The sequence below is a fragment of the Ptychodera flava genome, chromosome 15 (genome assembly GCF_041260155.1).
Source record: "Ptychodera flava strain L36383 chromosome 15, AS_Pfla_20210202, whole genome shotgun sequence".
NCBI lineage: Eukaryota > Metazoa > Hemichordata > Enteropneusta > Ptychoderidae > Ptychodera > Ptychodera flava.
Window position 1 is genome coordinate 4,257,768 of NC_091942.1, and position 26,373 is coordinate 4,284,140.

Genomic DNA, 26,373 nt, shown 5'->3' on the forward strand with positions numbered 1-26,373 from the left:
CATATTAAACTATATGGTTGTAAAGAGAGGGGGCTTGACTGTGATGGACATCCAAGGACGCACTATATTATTGTCCAGCATATCATTAAGGTAGGTCACAGCTGGGTAAAGATATTTGCATACAGCCTGGTATGTAGATTATCCAGGGTATTTATGAACATTCGCCCTTGCACAAAAAGCTCTATATGTTTAATATTAACAATTAAGAGAACAGAGTTCTTTATTTTATTTTAATTGTTAGTACGATTTTAAGCAACTTTTTTGTTTTTATTCTTTCCTTTTTCACCATGACCATTTCCGAACCCCTGTGACGTAACCATTTTATTACAGGCATAATAACCCACCGTTGTCGTCTGGACGTCTGGTCGTCTGAATTCCATATATGGTCACTGTTTTTCTTTCCTCAGATATTAGCATTCAGCTCGTCCCTGGATACATCATACTGCAATACTACATTTCAAAGTAAAGGTGAGTCGCTGTTTTTCGCACAGGTATGCAGAAATGCGCTCTCAAGGGTAAGAGAGTGAGCGCATTTTCTCTCGTAAGGTTCAGAGAGCAAGTGCAAAAGATATTTGATCTCGCTTTTCACGGTTGATTATCTCGTATTCCGTCTGAAAGACAATATTGATATAGTTATGAGCAACAGTGTAGGTACCATGCCCTACTCAACACGTTCATTATGAGCGGTCAACAACGGTCATTCAACTCGTTAAAATAGCGATCCCCAGCTCAACTCGGACTTTCTGCTGCACAATTTCAACATTAAACACAATCATAGGGCATTGAAACCATGGAAAACGGTATTATCTGCAGTTGAAGGGTTGTTGCCGAAAACTTTGAACAAACGGATTTACCATCGCAGGACAATCCCTGCAATAGTACTATAATAGGAAAGGAAATATGTCTCGGTGTACAAATTTTATAAATGCTCCATTTCTTCAACTCTTCTTTTTTGAATTTTCTCTCGCAAAAAAAGTGATCAAGAACGAGCATTTTCTGTTCCTACAATTGGCTTAATTTGCCTTATTCATTTTCCATTGCTACAGTCCGTGAAAGCACCGCAAGCGGCTACTCAATATGAGTAACGACGCTACATTGGTTGTGGACAATGGCTCCGATACGTGCAAAGCCGGTATCGCCGGAGACGACGCACCCCGTGTCGTCTTTCCTTCCGTCGTAGGACGGCCGAAAATGCCAGTAAGGATTTGCTTCGTCCATACATATTAGCATTTTAGCCAATGGGAAGCCACAATCAAACACAAATATTGGTTTCATTAATTAAGGTAGAATACGCCTCGGGGACAGATATTCGGACTCTCGAACTTGTACAACATTCTTTTCGCTTACCACTTTGAAGGGGGCTCATTTTTGAAGCTTATGGAGTAAAATAAGTTTTCGCCGGCTTAGTTTGTGAAACTAGGGAGTTTATTTTCCCTATAGAGATAACACAGGGATGGCGGCCATTTTGAATTTCAAATCTTGGTACTAAATATATTGGTCACTTTGTTTCTCTGGTACCAAAATTTGTATGGTGGCCCTCGATTTTTATTCTCGATTTTTGAGAGAGAATGGTTGAAAATTTGCTTGATTAAAATTTGAGCAAAGGTTTGAGTATTTCATTTTCGAGACGCAAATTACTTTAATGCACTAAATTGTTTCACTTGCTGAGCCATCAGCTCCCGTCGTCCAATTAGCACTCAGATGCAATTGCCTGGTCAATACACCACTTACACCACCAAGAGACTTCCTTAAAAAGGTCAAATCTAAATCTTCCAACAAGAGAAACAGAGGAGGATGTATTGCAAGGCATACACAATTTCCTGTAGTAACGATTATAACTGCATGCAGGAAAGTCAAACTTTTTTAATGAACTTTCATTTATTATGAGGGGGTTGGGAATATTCTGATAACCTGTCCCGGAAGGGTAAAAGTCGCAGAGTACATATTTAAAATGAACAAAAGTTCTCAATATTCTGATTCACATGTAAAAGAAGGACAGAAACATGGAGTTACCAATAGTTGAAGGAAACTTTTAACTTTTAATACAGCTCAGAATTTTATTTTCACTAATTTCACTTGAAGTTGTCAGCACATTGCCATAAGTACTTTATGCATTAAAAGTGCTATACGATAAAGTTTAGAGGATAATGGATTTTATATTTTTATTCTTTGCATCAACTACAACTCAAAATTCCCTTCTTTGATAGAGCCTGCAATATTTAGCCCATTGTTGCCTAATATAATCGCAATCATACCAATCCGTAATCCATAACACAAGGTCAAAAATCTTAATATACTAGTTATAAACATAGACACAAAACAGCACGGAACAGACACTAAAGCACCGGTACACACAACAAAGTCAAATTCATGAAAGAAAGATATATGGACCTCTGGCTAAAAGACCAAGAAGTGATGTCAGGTATTTCGAAAATAGTAAGCGCATCCTACCCCACATGTGGCACCCGCCATGTATCAATCTGTAAGTCAGATAGGTAGTGGTCACTAACTAAGGCCCAATGTCACTGATGCCATCAGCGATCATTTGTCGAAGAGAGGTGCTGTATTTATCTACCAGCTTGTGATATACATGCCAAAAAGAGCTTGAATGTAGAGAAAAGTCTTTCTCTGGTGTAAGTAACCTGTAAGTTTAGACAGAATTGCAAACTTAGTTATCAAGCATCGAAATTGACTGCTGATGACTCGACATGTATCGGTATTTATTAGACAATACTGGACACATGAAATAAGAAAGTATGACATGAATTATTGCATACTTTTTGACTGTTAGTGTTATGAAGTTGTGTATTAAAGTTTGACCCTTGACCTGTCTCATTTTGAAGTGACAAGACAAATGTGCGAGGAGATGTTACGCAACGTTTGCAGACCTCATTAAGATAACCACTAACCCGAACACAAGTACAAAGACAGACATTGGATATTCTGAGAGCAGTTCAGTTGTGTACGAGACGCTGAGTTGAGTACAGGACACCAAGTGAACACAGACTGCAGATAAGACCAGACGTGTAAAACAGTTTACTATCAGAGTATAACTATCTCTGACGAGGATTTATTCCTACTACGTTTTTCAATACTCCTGTCAATAAACCCAAATAATCGACACCCTTGTGAGGCGTGTAAGTTGAAATAAGTGTTTTATGAACTTTTGATTCTCGTTGTAGCTGTGAAACAATGTCAATCTGAGGAATCAGCACTTGACTGGACTGCCTCAAGGGTAGTACCCTTGCTCTTATCACTTAATGCTTTTATCACTGGCTTCATCGATTTGCTAAGCAACATGATCTATCAGTTCACATTGCAACTGCTGTTGATGATGATGATGATGATGATGATGATGATGATGATGATGTTTCAAATGTTGTAGGCAGTGACATTGATACAGGCTCTGCTAACTCGTACAACGATGGCAATGATAGCGATACCGGAAGTGAAATAACAGATTTTTTTCAAGTAACACGGTCAGGTAGAGTGTGTACAACTTGGAAATTACGGTATCATTAGTAAACTATGTAAGTTGAATAAAAATCAATCAATAACTTAAAGTCTCTAAAAACCTAGCGTCTGGAAATTTGCGTGCACGACATATCTGTATCAAAATCGAAAGATTTTTCAAGGGCATAGTAAACTTGAGGATCAAAAACAGAGTCATATTTGACAAATATGAATGAGGAGGACATCATTTCACACAACTGACATGCTCCGGTTTCATCCGCCTCTCACATTAAATGAAAGCACCCTTAAAATCTCCATACGGTCAGATAGGGTATAGGCAGTATGGAGACTATCAGAACAAACATGCAAAGATTGCAATGCTTTCAAGGCAGACAATACATTACAAGATCATCAGAGTTCTAGTACGCATTTAAAGGTAGAAAGCGCTCAATCTTTCACAATTCTTACATGTATCTGGTCTGCCACTTGTAGGGCTTATTCTGAGGCTATCAGAGTGAGTAAAGTTTTCACGATAATCGGAAAGTTATTTTTTCCCGATAGAGTTAGCCCAAGGACGCGGCTATTTGTATTCAAATATCGGTAAATGTTAGGTAGTTTGTTTCTCTAGAACCAGGATTTGCAGTCCTCTGGCTTTACACAATTTATTACTCGAATTTTTAAAAATTACTTTTCTAGGTTTTGACTGATGTTAATTTTTTTTGTCTATCTGAAATTTCAATTTTGTCTACTTTTTAAAAATTGCCTTTAATTTGCACTGATACCTTTTTCAAAAGTGTAGTTTAAGCGTCTCTGATCACTATTTTTATGTGGATTTAGACGTTATAGAGATAAATTGTTATTATTATTATTATTATTATTATTATTATTATTATTATTATTATTATTATTAAGAGTATGGGTGAATTTCCATGTAGGAAAGTTTGACAAAAGTTTTTAGCCTTTCATATTTGGGAAGAATATTATCTTAAATTTTTCAATGATAAGTTGGTGACTAGAATTACACCTAAGTCTTTTTCCTCAGACATTCTGAATTCTATTAACGCTCTGCCAAAATATGAATGCTATATCTGGAAGCATATAACATTAGCATACCAGCATTTCCTTTTGTTGGCGGAGGTTACGCTGTTACATCACAAACACAGAGAATTTAACTTCCACAAAGCACACTATTTTTAAGCTTAAACCAATCCCAATCCCAACCCCAACCTCTTCTGCAAAAGAATACAAGCATCGAAAGAGTTTATTTCCTGAAATGATAAGAGTAGTAGTAAAGTAAACGTGGACAACTGGGATGAAGTAAGAATTTTACACCCCATTTTATTCATTTATCTACATGAAGCGAAGGAAAAATTAACCATCCATGTAACTAAAGTATAACCCTGACCTATATACGAACTCACGCACGCGCAGCAGTGCATTGTCCTGAACTAAGCGGGGAAATTCCCTGCTGAGCATGTTTATACACGTTCCGAAGGTGTACGGGAAATTCCGTGTGAGTCATCACCATCAAACTAGCCTATATAAAGGAGCTTTTTTTTTACCCCCGTTGTCAGTCAGTCGCGGAGTCTAGCTGATGTTGAACACGAAGTTCCTATCGGTGCGAACTTGTTCACCTGATAGATAAAATTTTAGTAATTTCCTCTGAACTTAAAATGTGACGGAAGACCATTACTTCAAATAATATGAGACGTTTCAGATGAATGGTACTGATATCTAAAGTGTTCACTCTTTTATCTCTACGTACAAATGTAGTTCCTAAGTCGTTCTCTATTCTATTCCCACCAACAAAACATTCAATACTCATTTCCCCTCCCCGATCTTTATCAATACTTATGATAATATCACAAGTTGTTCTGTTATCTGTTTTCATAGCATAATATCCAACCAAATCGTCAAATTCATCTCCAGTAGCTAACTTTACACATCTAATGAGAACTGTACCATGTTGAAGTATTTCATATTATCAGTCATCTGTTGATTTACAGTCTGTAAAGTTAATTCAGCTGCCTCATCACCGACGCTTTTCAGACCCAGTTTCTTTAAAGTTGTGTCCCAAAATAATCTAACTGGAACTCCGCTAGCTGTATACGAGCAATAATTCTCCCCCTCGTTTATCCACCTTCTTAGTGTATTATCTGCCTTCATTATTGTATTAAGAGGACTAATTTTAAGATGAATTGGTATACCAAGAAGTGCAATGTATGGATTTGTAGGAGTAAGCCAACTACGAAAATCTAACAACTTGTACTTGTTAACATTGCTATCGAAATAAATCACATTTGGAGTTCCTGGCAGTTCAGCAACTCCACCACTAATTTCACTATCCAATATATCTAAGATGTTACGCGGCACATTATAAGGCATGAATTTCTGACTAGCCGAATCCCATGTCAGAGCAAAAGGAGTAGGATCATTCGAAGCCTTTGTGGCGTCAATTACAGTTTCATCAATGTCTTTAAGTTCGGAAAATTCTACAGCATGTTCGTGGGGTGGCGCCGCGGCATTGGCTAAAACGAAATATTTTTCGCGGTCTTTATAACGAAGGACGTAATCCTTATTATGATTAGCAGCCATCTTAGTATTATTGTTAACTTTAACATCACTCAGATCTTCAAGCTCAAGATTTTGCATACGAATTGTACCTAGACCGAAGCCACTTGGATCAGTCATACTCCGTAGGGACCTATATACAGTGAAAATTAAAATAATACCTTGTAATATACAATACACAGTCATGGCTTCAGCTATAGGAATGACAGTTCTCGGTGCTGTATTAAATGCAACGGCATTCACAGGAGGAAATATTATCGGACAAAAGCTTTCTGGGAATGGTGACGCTCTTATTGAAGAGAAGGTCCGACATGATAAAGCATTAGAAAAATTTGAACATGATCGCAACGTCTGGTCAGAAAAAAGATTACTACAGGCTGACTGGGAAAGAGAAAATCAAGCAAAGGATGCGCATGCTGCGGCAGAATTAAGAGATACAGATGCAGAAATCCTGGAAGAAGCAGAAGCGGTGCAAAGCCGTTCCGAAGGCGAAGCAGTTCAATTCTCAGATTATTATCAACCCAGTCCTGAGCAAAAGAAATATGAAATGATATATATTGCTGGAGGATTGGTCGTGGGATGGTTTATCTTCCGATAGGGTTCCTTCGGAACGCACCGGCCCCGCTTCGGGACTACAATAATTCAATACAAAAGCTAATTGGCCAGTTATTGAAATCGATCATGTTCCCATCCTGATCTGTTATCCAGATACGCATTGAATTCATGTAATCTCCCCCTTTTCTCAATGGCATAGAAATTGCTCCGTTTTTAAAATCGTAAGTAACCTTTTCACTTATTTCTCTCGTATCCCGGATGGGAAGTATTTGTAAACAGTTCGATACTTTCCCCTGTATGTATCCTCCGGGGGCACCCGAACCAAATGAAACATAATTTCCAGTAACATCGACTACATCTGAATGAACTATATATTTAGTGACTGTTAAGAAATCCACTTTCTTCGGACTCATAGTACTTTTTATAACTGGGTTGTCCTCTGGCTTATCTGAAAAGCCAACGACGTTGGCGAAGCTACCTGTAGCATTGAAATAAACTTTAACATCTTTAGCCAAAGTTAGAAGAACGTGGTTTGTCGGCAGATGTTTTTCAAAATTAATTTTTTGCTTCAACCCGATTGCTTTGTTTAACGTATCGATATTGTAGTTACCTGGACGTATTGATTTAGTCTTCTTCGGTTGGTCACCTTCTTGATATTTTATTACATTATTTGTCGATGTTATGTTATGCCATGAATTATATAGTCCGCACTCTAGCAGTCTTATCTTCGTAAACTGTGTCGTGTCAATACAAGGGTAAAATTAACAGTAACAGGTTCACCTGTTTTGCTTTCAATCCAAATGATCATCGTTGTACGTTGTATGTATATATTACTAAGTATAAATGTTCGATGAATATTATTATTACGAAGTATAAGGTTCTGCAGGAATAATATTTTTCTGTTCAAGGAGATCTTTGGTTGCTACCGCGGCAGCAGTCGCACCGCCTAATTTTGCCAATCGAGTCAAATTTGGACGACTTGGATCGCCAACCTCTATTTTCAGAAATTTGCTGGAGATCATAAGATATCCCATCGCAAGTCCTGCGATTACAATACCATCGTACATTGTGTTTACAACTGTTTTAATATCCATGATTGCTGACTAGTATATAAAATAAAAAAATAAAAATAAAAAATATGGGGAGTTAATCCATCTCATACAATGTAGAGGAGCTGGGAACACCCCCCTCTCCCTCTCCCTCCCCCTCCCCTGTCGGAACTGTTCCGGATGGAGCTGCTACGTGCTCTGTTTTTTTCGCTTTCTGTGGAGGCCGGACGGAACAGGGGGTATGTCGAGCACGCCCCCAATATAGCCCTAATGCAGTCAATGAAACTCCCACAATTCCTAAAACAAGATAACATTTATTATACCAGCGTGAATTATTATCACACTGTTCTTTCATTGTAGGCGGTAGGTCTGCTACCGCATCATTCCCCTCCCCCCCTCTCCCCCCCTCCATTGCTTTTAGTTTCTTCTCCCTGTTTTGCCTGTTCCATTCCGCTAGTCGCTTCCCTGAAGCAACTCTCCCTGGATGCTTCGTCGGTAACGACACTTTCTCTATGTTGCGCTGTGTCGGAGGTGTCGGTGTTGGTGTTAGGATCGTCCCTGACGGATCCTCTGACGGAGCCGTTTGCTGAGTCGGCGAAGTTGAATCCATTTATTTCAGGTACTATATTAAGCCCGATTTTTTTAAAATTTAAATGTTTACCCGTAATTAAACCGGTGGAAATTAGAGCAATCAGGGGCCCCCACGTGTACCCTATCCGTCCTGATAATCGTTTTATTTCACTGTTTAGAATAAAATCCTTTTTAAGATCAGTGGCATAGTTATCTCGATCATCGATTGGAACTACCTGACTTATTGCGCGGGCTCCTAGATCTATGAAACTTTGAGTGATGGTATCACTTATAAGAGAACTGTATTTCGCTTCGTACATTTTGAAGGCTTTAACCACCGTTTCATCTTTCCATTTTTCTACGTCAGCAACTGAAATCTCCTTACCAAAAAATAACTTGCTTTGACCACTTGCGATGACACAGAGTATTTTTTCACGTTTTGTCTCTATTATGGATTGATTATTGTCCGAAGGCGCCGAAGCCCCTTCGGAACCGTTCCGGTAGGGCGCTGCCATATTTGCCGCTGCCGATGACTTTATTAAATTCTCCATTGTTTGCAGTATGTTATCTATTCTTAGTAAAAAATAAAAAATTCGTTTAAACCTGAATCCGAAATAAAGTATTAACATAGTCTGGAATGTTAGTACCCCTAACAGAACCGTACCGATAGGGATTCCGACAGGGATTCCGAGAAAATTCTCCTCCATTTAAATCTATCTGTATATAGAAACACGAATAATGAGTACAGACCTATTCCCAGTTGCTTTTCAATTGAATAAGACGAGCGTACCGACAGTACAGCATGCTGATATTCCTTCCAAACCGGACGGGGGAATAAAACCTATTCTCATGGACTTAGAAATATATGTAACGCCGACAGATAAATTTACTTTCATCCACGGGATATATTTAAAGATAACGTAATCACTCATCGATCAGCAAAAGAAAGTAATGTCTGGCTGGGCAGTCCAAAGATGAAATACTGGGACCAGCAACTGAATTTCGCTGTATGGTGCAGCACGACTGGTTGTGGTATATCATTCACCCATCTCTTCGGTTCCGAAGGGAAATTTCCGCCCCAAATACGATCATTCTGCCGTTTCCATGTATATTTTACAATACGTCGTATCCTTCACGAAATGCAGGTTGCACTTCCAGACGATACCCCCACCTTCAAAGCGGGCGACAATCCGTACAATCTCGTCCAATATGAACTTCTATGTACAGAATTTGGAAATATAAGTCCAACGAAGTCCGACTTTCGATATCGAAAAGGCCAAAATAAGGGTCTTGGTTATGGATATGAATATTACACTAATCGTGGTCCCGTTCGACAGCCAAAAGCGATATACAACGGTCGGGACTTTTTCCTCTCCGCCGACGGAGGCGTTTTCTATACACATACCATTTTTGGAAAGAAAAAACATGTACTGCCCGACAAAGAACGACCGCACTACTATTTCTTCCGAAATGATGGATCGGAGGGACAATATAATAGTTTCATCCCTCTGACAGGAGACTCCGGACTAACAAAGGCCGGTCTCGCTCGCCTCAACGAAAGTCTTGAAGCCTACGTATATTGCATACTCGGCGCACAAGCAAATATTCGCAGTACCATAGTGGGTGATACTGGCAGTGCAGAGCAAGTCCGAAAAGAATTCGGCGTTCTCCTCGAAGATGAAATTCGTAATACCGACAAAGTAATTAGTTATAGGCGATATCAAGACACAATAATGAATACTGGCGTCAAACTTGATATGGCAGTCTCACCCAATTTACTTCTCTTACCGTCTGAGATGGTCATTCTTTCGGGCCCGGCAATCTCGGGTTATAATAATGAATTGCAATACGCAACAGAATCTATGTCCTTCGGGGTGAACGGTGATATAAACACGGAAGTTCGAGAAAGTGCTGTACACGAGATGGAGGGGGGGATCCCGTGAAGTAGCAGGATGAGCCCGGAGAGTCACCTCACAATGACACGAGTCGGATTCGGTCCCCTCCCCTCCCCTCCCCGGAACGGGCAGCATCTACGACCAGCGTAGACCCTATTCACGAATATGGTAAAATTGGTTTGTTATCTTTAGCAATATTCATTACTATTGTAGGTACTGGAATAAAGTCACTAACTATATAGTTCATTCAGATGCTGTCGATGTGACTGGGTTTCATCTAACTCGAACCAGTAACTTAAAAGAACTAGAAGAGATTCATTAATTTACAGTATATAGATCCAGAGGAAATGTCAATATACGTAACCCCACCATTCAACATGATTATAACTGGACCGACATATTCTGGCAAAACAGAATTTATGTTGGACCTCCTCACCGGTCCGTACTTAAGGAAATTCGAATATGTGATATTCATTTGCCCAACATTCATGAATAATAAAGCGTATAATAGAAGATTCATTTTCACCGATGATAATGTGTTTATATTCCAGTCGGACTCGATGCAGTGGATGATACATTAACCTACGTGCATAAAGAATGGGCTGGAACGAACACTTTAATAATCCTCGATGACTGCGCCTCGTCCAAAGATATGAAGAAGCGCAGTAACGTTTTAGTCCAACTTGGTTTCAGCGCAAGGCACGACGGATTATCTGTCTGGGTTCTGACTCAACAATATACTAGTATTAGTAAACCATTCAGGGAAAACATACAGATGTTAGTACTATTTTACACACCGAACAAGATAGACAACAAAACTATTATAAAAGAATATGGAATGGAGGTGTCAGAACGGGAAGCCGTGGACCTAATCAAGCAATTGAAAAGTAGGCCATTCAGTAAACTAGTATTTCGTTTACGGCATCCGTATAGTATGAGATTTATAGAGGGTCCGGTGGCCGCCGATTTTGGTACTATATAGATGCCCTCCGTACGACATAAAATTATTCGTATAATATAACAATTATGGAAGCTGAAGCTGAAGGTACTCTTAGAGAATTATATTACAACCCGAAAACTGGTTTTGGAGGTGTACAAAAATTATATGACGCAGCACGGGCCAGCGGACTACACGTTACTAAGAAAGAGGTGCAGGAGTGGTTAAAAACTCAGCTAACTTATAATCTACATAAACGGTCCCTCGTACTCGTGGGGGTGCCTTCCGGGGCGGCCGACGCGTTTTTGTAACATCGATAGACTCACAGTGGCAAGCAGACCTTGTGGAATTCCCTGCAGCATTCGCAAAAGAGAATCATAACATTCGATACATGCTAACAGTAATCGATGTACTCAGTAAATATGCCTGGGCTAGGCCGATACAGTCAAAAACGGCTGATGATACGTTACAGGCGCTACAAGACGTGATTAAGAAATCCGGGAGAAGGCCGACAAACTTCAGACAGATGAGGGGCGGGAATTTACTAATCAGAAAATGCAGGGGTGGTTGGAGGAGTCAGGCATTCATTGGTTTCACACCTACAGTGACAAAAAAGCTAGCGTCGTTGAACGTTTTAATCGGACCCTCAAGACGATGATGTGGAAATACTTTACATATAAACAGACACGTTCCTGGCTCCCCATTCTACCCCACCTTCTCGAGAATTACAATAACACCGTTCACGGAAGTATCAAAATGAAACCCAGGGACGTAACAGAGGAGAACGATTGGCAGGCATTTTATACACTATTCGGTCCTGAGTTGGCATCCGGGGGAGCCAACCCTGAATTCAAGCCGGGAGAACGTGTCCGAATTACAAAATACAAGACCACTTTTAAGAAAGGGTATTTACCAAATTGGACAGAGGAGATTTTCGTGGTTTCAAAAGTTGTGTACGCAGCTGGACTAGGAACGCCACCAGTTTACAAAATAAAAGATCTGAATGGAGAGGAAATACTCGGCACTTTCTATTCTGATGAACTTCAGAGCGCACCTTCAGAACGCGACGAGCTGTACAGAGTAGAACGAATTTTGAAGACGAAAAAAATTAGAGGAAAGAAATATTATCTGATAAAATGGAAAGGTTATCCAGAAAGTTTCAATAGTTGGGAGCCGGAGGAAAATGTTATTAGAACTTCGTAAGTTCCTGTGCTGGTACTACGTAAGTACTTCGTAAGTTCCTGTCCATGGTACTTGTCAAGTACTACGTAAGTTCCTGTCCATGGTACTTGTCAAGTACTACGTAAGTACTAACGTAAGTATTTACGAAAGTTATTCAATAAGTACCATGGAAAAAGTCTTAATTTCTTGAAAGCCGAAAGTGTCAGTTTACCACCCCACTTCCACCCCCCACCTGGCCAAGTATTTATCATGTACTGTCGTAAGTAATGTTCACTTACTGCATCTTTTTCAGCCGTATGTGGATGAGGTGGTACCCCCTCAGTTCCTCCGGAGGCACATATTAAGTTTGCAAGATCTTCAAAACGACTTCTCATGTTACCACAGTCCGTTCTTTCGAGTCCCCTTTTTCAGCTTTATCTATAAGTTCTGGTTGAAGTATAATGTACACAACTGACATGAGCCATAGACAAGTAACTTCAAAGTCCGGTGTTACAGAACCGTAGGGTTTCATAATGTCAAGTGCTCGTAGGTCAAACGAAGCATTATAAGCACACACAGATTCACAAGCGTTAAGAAGTTTGTGTAGGTTCTTGAGTGAGACTCGAGGTTGTTCTAGTTGTTCTTGACCAGGTGGGAAGTACGCTTTTTCAAGTTCACCTTCGGAAAAACCGTCTATTAAAAATCCCTGGCTGCCGCTATCGCGTGAGCTGCCCCATGCAATTCCAAAGTCAAAAGCTCGTGGATATTCTACTGGTCCGACTGTCTCAGTATCAATTGTTGGATTAAGTATATTCTTGAGAACGAGGGGGGTAAGAGCGTTCCGAATTACCAAACATGGAAGTCTGTAGTCGTGGCAAATTTCTAAGAAAGTCTGTTTGAACTTGTTGTGAATCTCTTCTAGTTCTTCTAAGGCGGTACCGGTGATTTCGTACGACCTGGCTCGAGTCAACACATTCCGCCTGCAATAATCCCAAGGCATATCTTTGAATATGATAATGAAACTGTGTAAATGGTCAAATGCTCTAGAAACAATCTTTTTTTCTTCCGACTCCGTGGAAACGCCCCGGATTCGAGAAAAAGTCAGATGTTGAATTATGGAAGAGTCACAAATAATGTAGTGTTCTGAAGGGAGGCCCTCCCCCCTCCCAGCCTGACATTGTAAACTAAGCGTATGTTCTATAAACTGGTTCTGAAAATCAGCAATCGAAACGTGGGTGACACGCCCATCATAAAAGTCGGCAATGTTGCTGGAAAAACTAGTGTCAAATTCTGGTACGTGATACGGATCCAAATTTATTGCATCGTAACTCTTACCACTTCCAGTTGGTCCATTTATGAATATGTATGACATTTTGGGGATACTATTATCATAGAAATTTTTTTAAATTTTTTTTTATTAAGATATATACTATAAGACAATGACAATCCTTTCTATTTCAGATGCAATAAAAATACTTGAAACTGGAGAAAACATCAAAATTGATGATGGAGGCAAATTAGTATTTGGTGAATATGTAGATCCTTTCATATACGTAGACAGTGAGCTAGAAGTAGTTTTCAACATCGGACCTAAATATGGTTCGGGAGGTGATCCTGCTACATGCGATGGGGTGTGTGTCAGTTGGCAACTGAGTCTTCAAAAGTTTACTGATTTAATAATATTCCGTACCCTAGGTGAAAGTTTCGATGCATCTACTGCTAAAAGTTATGCTCTAAGCCTGGCCGCTCACTCCAAGAATAATTCCTGCGGATTTTACAATCCATCTAAAGTGTATCAGAAGCGAGGGAGCGGGGCGCAGCCGGGCATGAGGTATTTTAAATTTCAGTTTAAAAGAGGGAGAGGGAGAGGGAGAAATCACGATTTCGCTACATGTATTGATATGGTTCAAGAAATTGACTGCGGTTTTAAAACAGTGAGTCCGTTACTACCAGTCCGAGAAAATCCTGCTATTGTACCTCGTAATATCCGAAAAGGTAGTAAGATAGAATTCTTAGCATTTAAACCGCGCTTAAGTAAGCGTGCTCTTTCTTTCACTGTTGAGAGATTAATATTTTGTGCTGCGCCTAATAAACCAGAAATTCAAGATGTGGAAGAACTAGTCGACTTAGAAAGATTAGGCGAGATATATAAACAAATAAATGCTGCCAAAAATATTATAGTGGATTTTGATGACCTATCATAGAATAATTATTTTTTCATTTTAAAAATTTTTAGGATAGTATATATCATAAAGATTATTATGGCCCGTCGATTACATACAGCATTCAAGGGAGCAGTTTTACGAAAAGAATTTCCTGAAGTCAAGCGAGTCAAGGATATCGGGGAGCTGGTGGATATTGAGGTATGGTCCATTCGGAACGAAAGATGTACTCTGTTTATACCGAAATGGAAGTCAAATTATCGGATCCGAAAACTGGTAATACACAACCGCGTTCATTGTATGTTAAATTAAATGATACATACACAAAAGATGTAAGAGGATCGGGATCGGATGTGGGGCAACAATTAATAGATCGCTACGATCGTATGCTTGATACAATTGAAAATGTTGAGGGTTCTGGTCTCGTTCTCGAGGAGATACTTAATTTTGAAGTAATTCTAGTAGAAGTTTTACTCGGGGCTGGAACGCGTTCCGAAGGGGGGGCTGGCGCAGTCCAACTTCCCAGATGGTTAAAAAATAAGCATTGTGTTAGCGATCTGGTGCTACCTTCGGGCAGCGAGAACTGTTTTCAATACGCCATCGTAGCAAGTTTAAAGTTGGCCGACCCCGAGTTTCGTGAAAAGAAATGTGGTCAGGTAAGGAGAAAATGGAATACGTACGCCCCATTTATGGCTGACTACTGTTGGGAAGGTATTCCCACGCCCACGCCCGCCGATATGACTGTATTCAGGCGCTTCGAGCAGCAAAATCCAGGGGTCAAACTTCAAGTATTTCAGATCTACGAAAATGATCCCGATCCGTCCGGCATAAATGTGTTATATAGTAGCTGTAGCGGAGCCGAAGGCGGAGCCCATTCCGAAGGTGAAGCCGATAGGAATCAAATAGCAAATATTTTACTGATAGTTGGTGAAGACGGCGGCCGTTCTCACTTCGTACCAATTACTGCGGAAAATCGCCTTCGTAATTCTCGTACTAATCGAAAGAATGAGCGCAGACGGAAGTGTATTTGTATGGTTTGTAAAAGAGGTTTTAAGTCAACAGAAGAATTAGAAAAACATCAGGTATACTGTGGAACAGACACTGCCCAGCCAGATTTCCTAAGGAAGTGTGTCAATTTGAAGGACATCGGAAGAAGGTTCCTTCTCCCTACGTCGTCTATGCAGATACTGAGGCAATTATTGAGAAGGGGACCGGCCGGCACATTCCAATTTGTCTTTCGTATGTTATGGTGGAACGGGGGTGGGGGGGACCTTCGGAACGAGGCCCGGGCCGACCCACTGTTTATGGTAAAGAACATTCACAGGTCTCTCCTGTGTTACAGACTTTCTAAAGGATATGAAAGAACGGCCGAGTATTATTCGAAATCGTATTATTGGAAAATAATACCGATGAGGGATCCTTCTAATTACCGGCGCGACGGATGTGATCCAGTCTGTATTGCATGTGGAGAGCCGGCAGGATACCGAGTAGTGAAGGAGGAGGCGACCTTCTATTGCGAAGGATGCCGGCCGTCGAGAACCATTCCTATCTACTTTCACAACCTCAAGGGATACGATGGTTCTTTTATTTTGAAAGAATTACATGAAATCGTTACCGAAGGAGATGCTGACGCCGGAGGGGGTTCCGGACCAGAGCCTAAAATCATAGCTAAGACGAGCAATGGTGGAATTATGGGTCTCTCGAAAACATTTATTTTTCACGCCTCAATTGTTGTTGCCGGAGGGAAGAGGGAGATAAAGAAACGTTTCTTTTCTATAAAGTTTATGGATAGTGCTCAGTTGATGATGGGGTCATTGGCGAAGTTGGCAAAAACTGTGCCGGACCACGGATGGACGGCGGTGCCACTTTCGTACCCGGACATTCAAAGAGCGAAAGGTTTCTTCCCCTACGAATATTTAGACTCGGTTGACAGACTGGGAGAGAACCAGCTCCCGGAGAGGGGGGAATTTTATAGCGAATTGACGGAAGAGGGGATTTCTGAGTCTGATTACGAACATGCATTAAGAGTATGGGACGAAGTTGGATGTAAGACGATTCGTGATTATATGGAATTCTATTGTGAGACGGATGTTCTCCTTCTTGCTAATATATTCGAAAATTTTCGCGACACATGTTTAGAAGCATATAAGTTAGATCCGGCCCATTACATGTCAGCGCCCGGCTTGACATGGGATGCTATGTTACTTTACACGGGTAATAAATTTGGGCTCATTCAAGATGCTGAGCAGATGAAATTCATTCAGAGGGGAATACGAGGAGGTATCAGCCAGTGTAATATTCATTATTTACAGACAAATCATCCTGCTTACGCTGGCCCCGCCGGCGGGAATTACGATCCGGAGAAACCGGTGACCGAAATAAAATATCTCGATGCAAACAATCTCTACGGCTGGGCAATGAGTCAGGCAATGCCTACGGGCGGACTTCATTGGATGACGATGGAAGAGTGGGAGGAATGGGCCGCCGAGGGGGGAGCGGGGGGCGGAGCTGGCGGAGCGTGGGGACCTGGTTCCACCTTTCCACCAAGTTTTCTAGAAGTAGACTTAGAATATCCCCCGAATTACATGAAGAACACAGCGATTTGCCATTAGCACCACATCACTTCGATTTTCCGAGAGCAGGGCGGTCGACTGATTACAAGTGTGATGGATAGAGAGTCCTATGTCTTACACTACAAGTTGCTGGAATTCTATCTTCGGATAGGAATGAGATTGAAAAAGATTTATCGGGTGCTTGCTTTCGATGAAGCTCCATGTCTCGCGGAATATATTGACTTTAACACTAAAATGAGGACAAAGGGGAGGACAGATTTCGAAAAGAATTTCTATAAGCTGATGAATAATGCAATGTTCGGTAAGACAATAGAAGATGTTCGAAAGTACAGAGACTTTAAATTTGTTTCGGACTGGAACGGCACGGATAGTGGACGTAAAAAGATTCAGAAGTATAATCCAAAGATGAAACATATAACTTTCATAACTTCCGAAGAGGATGGTGATTCCTGCGACAGTGCCCTACTGGAACTGAAAACGGATGAGCATAGATATGTAAAACCAGTTTTCATCGGCGCCGCAGTACTGGAACTTTCTAAGCTGCTTATGTATGAGACGCATTACAATTACTTTCGGGTCAAGTTCCCTGGAATACGATTAGCCTACATGGATACTGACAGTTTTGTTTACAGTGTACCAATACCCTCCCCGGATCCGGACGTAACTTTCAATGATATAGTCCGAGAAGATGTTGAAAAGAATGGTGAGAAGTCTATATATGATACTAGTGGGATGAGTGGGCCCAACTTTCCGAAGATTAATAAAAAGTGATAGGTAAATTTAAAGATGAGTTGAATGGTGAACCTATTCTTGATTTTGTCGGCATACGCTCGAAAGTGTATGCTTTTCGAACTCCAACTTCGGAGACGAAAAAAATAAAGGGGTGAAAGATGTTTGTGTTAGAAAACATTTGAACTTTGAAGATTATAAAGATCTGTTTGAAACTGGGAAGGAGCCCGAGCCGGCACAGTTTGTACAGTTTGTACGGAAAAAGGCTGGAGAAATCCGTAGTGAAAAGCGTAGTAAAATCATGATGGCGCCAAATGATATCAAACGTGTGCAGCTATATAATCCAGACACGGGCGAATGGTTGGCAGAAACATGGCCGATAGGACGGACGACGGGTTTAAAATTGTAAAGACTTTAATCTACTATTTTCAATAGAGACCAGGGCATCACTGATAACATAAATGTGGGCAAATATATTATCATTGTGAGCGTCATCGCCACCCCACGCGGTATCTTTCTTCAGGATCTCAAGTTGAATTCCGTCCTTTGTGTTCATTACTTTTAAACCATTTCCATGAAACTCAATATCTTTAAAACTACGCAGATCGATAAACAGACAGAATTTATTCTTCAAATAATCGGCCTCATCTATATCAATTTCACACCAATCTTTATCTTCAGCAAAATACCGTCGCACCTCTCGCCAAAATTGTCTTGGTATCATCTTCTGAGCGTACACTTTATTTGCAATGCCTTCGATTGATACAGACACAGATTCAATGGATGGGTTAAAGAAAAGTTCACTGTTCAGTTCTGACTGATTCTGATTTTTAGTGAAGAGTATAGCGATACCTCTAATGCTACATCGTGGTACATTTATATTTTCATTGATAACCGTGTCCGATTCTTTGAATGGGATTTTTCTAAAATAATGTATATGCTCGTAAAGGTAACTTTTCCACCGTTGTAATAACCAGCAGTTGACCTCGCGAGATTGAGGTCAGAAATTGTTTCGTATTCCATTTGAATGTTTTTTAATTTATAATTGGTTGTAATCAGTTTATTACTAACAAGTAATTGGGGGGCGGGTGCCAACGTAATTTCCCATTCGATATGACTCCCTAACGCTGATGGATATGCAACTCCATGGCCTGTTATGAGGGGATGAGTGAGACGAATAGCATATTTTGTTTTATATGTGTCAAAAAGTAAATTATCGCCCACGACGGCGGCATCTGCATCGGCCGCGCCACTTCTCAATTTTCTTAGATTTTCGTTCTGAATTCCGTACAGTGTCATGTTCGATCTCTCCTTTTTATGTTTGAAGAGATCACGATAGCATTCAATGAGGTTATATTTACTCAAATCGGAAAGTGCCTGGCCCTCAAATGTGAGTTTCATACTCTCCACCAAATTTTTTGCAACATTTTGTACTACACGGGTAGTTCCACCTCCCATTACTTCGAGATCAAAAACCAGGTCGAAAGTATCTGGAACTAAGAGTATTCCGCTTTCTAACTTCGGACATCGTATGATAAGTGTCTGGCCTGGATCTGCCTCACTTGGATTATGAGCAATCACATGATGAGTTCTTTCTGACTTCGTTCCATTCGGTATTCGTTGGTGAAAGTCGGTGATAATGTTCTATCGTACCCCATTTTCGTGTAATGTATATAGTAGAAGAAAAAAAAGAAAATTAATCACATCTTAAGTTTCACTTCGTGTATATAATGACTTAGAAGAAAAAATCACATCTTTACGTAAATATTTCCGTCTGACTGAAAGATAAATCGATTACCTGTGTCGCGAATCAATCGAAGAACCCAATATTCTTGGAGATGATGAGCCTCCTGGTCATCCTCAGTATCCTGGAATACAGCTATGAATTCTAGTCGCTTAAAGAAGTTAGTCTTTTGACATTCCTTCACGAAAGCTAATATGTTATGATATAGATTATCATCTTTGAGTCGGACACCTGGATTTGCTCGAAGTATATGTCGATTTACTCGTCGGAGTTTGCACCATTCCAATTCGACGGAGAAACCAAACAGGTCTTTATTTTTGGAAAGAAACTTTGCAATATTCTTTTCACCAAACATGTTGATGCCGTAGGGGAGTGTCATATATTAATACATAATTTTATTTATAATTACTAATGTTAAACCAGTTAAAAATATCCATAGCTGTTCTCCGACAAATCCGACAACCGATCCTGCTGTTTTTAATAGAAACTGACGAGGGAGCCGATTAACCTGGTATTGCAGCAGCACTTTTTGCGGCCAATGTTTTTAACCATTCGCCAAATTGCTTTACAATTTCTTTCGCTTTTGTATATACTTTGGAGGACCTGAACCAGACCCGCCAGTTCCTGCTCCCGCTCCTCCTCCTCCTCCTCTAGTCACAGCCAGGGCAATTGTTGATATTGTCATTCCAAGGGCAGTCAGTATTGCAGCGATTGTTATACCATTTCATTTAAATAACTCTGTCAGCTTCAGTCTCAGTGATAATTCTGGATCAGAAATTACATCACGAAGAGACCTAGTCGTAGCTAGACTTTCACGCGCCTCACTGATCTTACCATGTTCGTATTCAATTCGATTGTCAACTTTAGCTTCTCTTGTTATGAGTTCAGCTAGTAGTTTCTTGGCTTTTTCTTTTCCTTGGGTGTGATCTTCAGGAATTTCCTTTAACTGTTTTTCAGCTTCTCTTTTCAATAGCCTTATTTTAACTTTTTCGTTGTTAAGGTCGCTAATACGCATATTCGCAATCCTTAATTCATCATTAATAGCTATATATTCAGGGTTTAGATTGTTCCATTGGTCGATTTTATTTTCAAAAGCTTGTATTTTGTCTGCATTACCAGAGGCATCTTGTCGTAACTCTGTCAGTTTATCTTTGTATATACCCATGTCTTCTGGCGTCATCTTCTCAGCCGGTATTTTATCGTTTTCCACATCTACAGAATACAATGTACGACTCACATATTCGGGCTCACTATATTTATATACTTTGTTTACAAATTCAGAACCTCCTTTTAAACTTTTTAATGTGGATTTCTCTAAAAATCTACTTCCTTTATCTGTTGTAACTCTGATTTTTTTATAATACAGATCATTACCAATAATATCAGCATTCATAATCAATTCGTCTCGTGCATACTGATTAGTAATATTATATTTGTCTAAGAGTTGTTCAGCCATATCTTGTGTAAGTTCTCTTCTCTGTTTAATTAAAATATCCACCTGTGGACTATCCCGGTAAGGATCGACTTCTGCAAGGGCATTATCATCGTCTATAAAGAATGTTTCAGCAGTAGCGTCATCATCATCATTTACATTTGTATCAACTAAATCCTGGAGTGGTATATCTTCTCCTCCTTCTGCCATATTGTATTTCTATATTACTACAATTATTTTTTATCCCCCTTACATATACAGTAAAAATGCACATCTCAGTTGTTGAAAGCGTTGAACAATTGGCTGATTACATAGAAAGAACAAGTGCTGCATATCGACGAAGTTATAAATTAATGGGTCGAATTGATATGGCTCTCAATATTACTAAGGGAATTCTTGTAAGTTCTGCTGTAATAGCGGCAATTCCAACAGTTCCGGTACTGTTAGCCTTAACTCCTATACCTGGTGTTGTTATTGATGTGATACAAGGGAAAACGGGTGTAGCAAAGAGACGAGAGAAATATAAACATTATTATGTTCAATATAAACAGCTGCTTACACAAATACAAGAAAAAGGTGCAACCCTTCGGAACGAGGAGGCCCCGGGGTCAGAACTTATTCAGGACATATTTCATCAGGCGCTAGAAATTCAAAAACAAGAAGGATTTAGTCCACCTCTGGAAAGATACCTAAGACATTATGGATTAAATGGATATGAAATTTAGTTCGTACCGATAGGAACTTCGTGTTCAACATCAGCTAGACTCCGCAACCGGCCGGCCGGACTGACAACGGGGCTCCTTTATATAGGCTAGTTTGATGGTGATGACTCACACGGAATTTCCCGTACACCTTCGGAACGTGTATAAACATGCTCAGAAGGGAATTTCCCCGCTTAGTTCAGGACAATGCACTGCTGCGCGTGCGTGAGTTCGTATATAGGTCAGGGTTATACTTTAGTTACATGGATGGTTAATTTTTCCTTCGCTTCATGTAGATAAATGAATAAAATGGGGTGTAAAATTCTTACTTCATCCCAGTTGTCCACGTTTACTTTACTACTAAGAGTCACCAGCGTACATGTATGTAATGATATGACTATAAAGTAAAGTATTGGGCATATCATTGATGTAAATGACAAATGACAGCAGGGGTCTACATATTGAATCCCGGGGAACACCTGATGAAACATGATAGGTGCTCAAGATGTTTCGCGCCTCGAAAATGAAAGACTTAAACTATTGCTCATGGTTTCCTCAAGCAAACTATGAAACGTTTTTCTTTCAAAATTATTCGACCCCGATCGCACTATGCTCCTCCATACCTTACTATCTCATCGTCTAATTGCCATCCTAATGGTACCGCACAAAACTGTTGGGTATTAAGAATAAATATTCGGGGTCAACTTGCAAGGATTGACACTCGAGTATCAAAGTATTCAGTATTCAGTATTTACTTATAGTGGTGAATATCAAGTGGGTCAGTCCAACCACAGTCCATATGTAAAATTTGCAGCGGGTATCCACCTTTCAATACATTGTATTGTTCAATTTCCCTACTCAACTTCATTGCCGATTTCAGCTATTTCATTTTTTGTTTGTTCCTTCTTCACAGTAGTCACATTTCTACCATGGACTTTACATGCTACCAAAACATTTCTACAGTGCCTTACATACGCTAAATATCTGCGTATTTGTATTAGTATTCATTGACCGAGTAGAACAAAATGTTATTTTCGTTCCCTTTTTATCATTGTCTGATGAAGGTCGTCCGTGTACTTCCTAAACGTTAGGAGAATAAAGATCTATTGTACAGTAGCAGATGGGTCTTGTCAACTATTTTTCACACCTCATTTACTTATAATTGAATTCAAAATGGCTGCTTCCCCACGTAATCCTCTATGGGCATAAAAATCCCTATAGTCACAAAGTGAAGCCGGTGAAAGAATATTGTTGAAGTTTGAGAGTCCGAATATCTGTCCCCGAAACGTATTCTAGTGTATTACTGCATCTTTGGATCTGCCTACATTTCGTAATGGGTAAAGAGATGAGGGCAGTGACCACTTAGTCCATATGAAGGAGATTTATGACAGGGGAGCTTTGGTTAACAGTGTCAAGGAGCCAATAAAGCTATCGTCAGCTTGTTTCTTAGCCTTAAAGTGGCACTCCCACTTGGTAACATTTTTAAAACATATTTTTTATAATGCCAACGGTCGATATTTGACGTGGCATGTGAAACCCGTTCTGCCAGATAGGCAGACACATAGACATATTGATAATCCGACCGTCTTTTACAAGAAAAAAGTAAAACGCTGCTTTGTGTAACCACCGATATGTCTAACATGTCTCAGTGAGCAAGTGCTCATTACTGTTTCATACATGTGAGCGAGTAAGTTACATTCTTTCTGCATTCGTCTCATTTTTAAAACCACTTGTTAAAGCAAATCCCACTTACCCACTTATGTCTGGTATTGACAATCTACCGCTTTTAAAGACCCAGGAGGCCAATATGTAGTTTCCCGCTCAAATGACTGTCACGTCCACATCCAAGCACAAAATGGCGTCGCTCATAACAATTAACATCAATAATTCGGTATGTTTTCCTAGCGCTCGTTGATTACCGTGATAATGTTCTCTAGGCACCAGAATTTTATGTCATGACAATTTACTGTCCCAACTTTCGGAACCATGTTGTATTAAAACAAGCTCGAAATATATAAGGCCTATCGTATCTAGAAATGTTTAATGTGCTATATCTGTGACAGTTTCAATACTCTGGGTTATTAGTTTGCTCTCACATGTTTATATCACACTGGCAGTCGACGTAAGAGTCTGATCATAACCAGTAGACTATGTCTTTCGGCGTGTAATGCCACTATCGATAAGCAAATGAATGATTCGAGGGATGCATTTGCAAGAATGTGTGTCCGGGGATCAACATCACAACTGTTTAGAGTAAAATTGCGTCACCTTGAGGTTGACACACTACACAGTGCATTAAACAGACCGTGAAACTATACTTGTTCCGTTTTAATACCAGCACGTAATATTTTGAGTGTATCTAAGATATCTTTTCACGAGCTCGATACCGTTTTACAAAAAAAATCATCCCGTTCTTGTTGGAAACAAACTGCGTGTCCTACCGAAAGAGTTGCGACGAATTTGACCTGTTATCGAGGTACTTGTCTATTAATACCTCTATGCACCAAGTGGACAATCCCGATGCCTGCAAATCAGTCCATTTACACAAAGGGGCTTCAGCCTTCAATGTCTATGCAACAAAGTAAATGTTACGTCACAGTGCTTATAAGGGGCTTTGAGAGTTGAAACGCACATGACAAACGGTAAAAATTGCGTACAAGAGAAAGGATTTCAGCAAGATTTCACTACGTTATGGAAACTTTAAATGTGTAGGATACTCAAAACATCATATTCACATTTAATTTTGAAAAATGTGTTGTTCAACAACTCTATTAGAAGCAGTTTTAACTTCAAACAACCTTTTTCTATTAGGGAGCGTTCAGTAATTATTGCCGGGGATGGGCCGGCATATTCTTCCTGCGCATCAGTCAAAATAAGTGAACCCCCCTACCCATTGCACAAAAAAATTGATGACCCCCTTTTAAGATGACAAAAATTTCATGACCCCTCCCCCCCCCCCCCGCCCGCATTGCTTGAGTAAAGCTGCACACACATACACCTCTAGGGGGATGATAGAATCAAAAAAAAAAATTCTCAGATATTATCAAATGACCCTCCTTACAAACTAACAAGGTGTTATTAATGTTCAAATTTCCCCTTCTGACTTGCTATAATTTTGAAATTACCCCTCAAAGGGATTGGACAGAAATTACAGACGGATCGCAATATTTTTACGCATGTATGTATGCAACATTTTAATATTTGGATTTAATTGATAATCAGTTGTTGATAATGTTGGTTCACTGAACATGGTTATATATGAGAAAACTATGTAATACTTTTTCAGTACAAAACTATATCTATGCATTTATAGATATTTGATAATTGACACAAAAGTACTTAATTGGAATAGGGTTGTTACAACTGGTATGTGGACAAAAAATTTGACTTTAGAATTTCACCAAAAATGTTCATCCACTATACGTGGGAGTCTATGATCATTTTTTTCCAATGAAAAACTTGCTATACTTGTGCATATACAGACGCTGAATAATTAATATAATTGTACTTGATTAGAATATGATGTTTAAAGGTGCATTTTATGCGTACAAGAAATCTGATTTTGGAATTTCTCTGAAAATGTCCATCCTCTATACATGGGAGTCTATGAGGAAACTATGAATAATTTTTTCTATTACAAACAGAGGTAATCTGTGCATTTATGAACTCTCGATTATTAATATTAATGTACTTGATTAGACTAGGGTGGTTACAAATGGATATGTGTGCAAGAAATTGGATTTTGGAATTTCACCAAAATGTTGATTCGCTATACATTGGAGTATATGAGAAAACTATGAATAATATTTTTTACAGTGCTAGACTACATTAATTTGTTCTTTCATAGGTGTTTGATAATTGATACAAATGTACTTGATTCAAATAGGGTATTTGACAGTTCAGATGTTGACAACAGTTATGATATTTGAATTTCACCTCAAAGTATAATTTCACTTTTCATGGTACAAGTATAGTCTACTCGTAACTGTTAAACAATTTCCCTGACAAAACTTGCTATTTCTCCAATATGTAAGTAATAGGAATTGTTCATTGCCCTCACTGAGCTCGGTTTACAATAAGACAAGCCTCAGAGTTGCACTAGTCAAGATGTTCATGTGACAGATAATTACACTTTTGTTCAGATTTACAGTTTAATGACTCAGAGAATGAAATCATGCAGCGAATCATTTTTCATCTCTCAGAATATTTCTGAACACTGAAACTGCTTTTTGACGGGACGGATACTTATGAAAATTAAGTGACCCCCTCCCCCTCTAAGCTATTTGAAAAATACATGACCCCCTTGATTTTGCCGGCCCAACCCCGGCCGTAATAACTGAACGCTCCCTTAGAATCTAAAGATACTGGTTTACCTAACCCATCAAGATTATTGCTCGTCTATGTCAGTTTGAACAATTACATCCGTGAAAACTAATTCTCCAGGTTATGAAATTGTACATTATATATAGTGGTGTGATCTCTTTTCCAGGGTATCATGGTTGGTATGGGTCAGAAAGACAGCTTTGTTGGTGATGAAGCTCAGAGCAAGAGAGGTATCCTTACTCTGAAATACCCAATTGAACACGGTATTGTAACCAACTGGGACGATATGGAAAAGATCTGGCATCACACTTTCTACAATGAATTGCGTGTAGCTCCAGAGGAACATCCAGTTCTGCTCACGGAAGCTCCCCTGAACCCCAAGGCCAACAGAGAAAAGATGACACAGGTGTGTATTTCCCTTGAAGGAACGAAACGCTTTCTCGAGCGAACAGGGAAGGAAAGTGCGTTGTCGCGTCTGAAAATAAAAATTGAAATAGAAACACATATAAAAGTTAAGC

General features: G+C 39.7%; 1 protein-coding gene across 1 annotated transcript in view; it reads left to right on the forward strand.

Annotated features, from left to right (window-relative positions):
• Positions 1-1,062: 1,062 nt before the first annotated feature.
• LOC139150946 (actin, cytoplasmic-like) overlaps positions 1,063-26,373 on the forward strand; it is a 31,526-nt gene continuing 6,215 nt past the window's right edge. The window contains exons 1-2 of the mRNA XM_070723430.1: positions 1,063-1,197; positions 26,022-26,261. Of these exons, the coding sequence (XP_070579531.1) occupies positions 1,078-1,197; positions 26,022-26,261 (360 nt within the window). The 5' untranslated portion in view covers positions 1,063-1,077. The remainder of the gene's footprint in view (positions 1,198-26,021; positions 26,262-26,373) is intronic.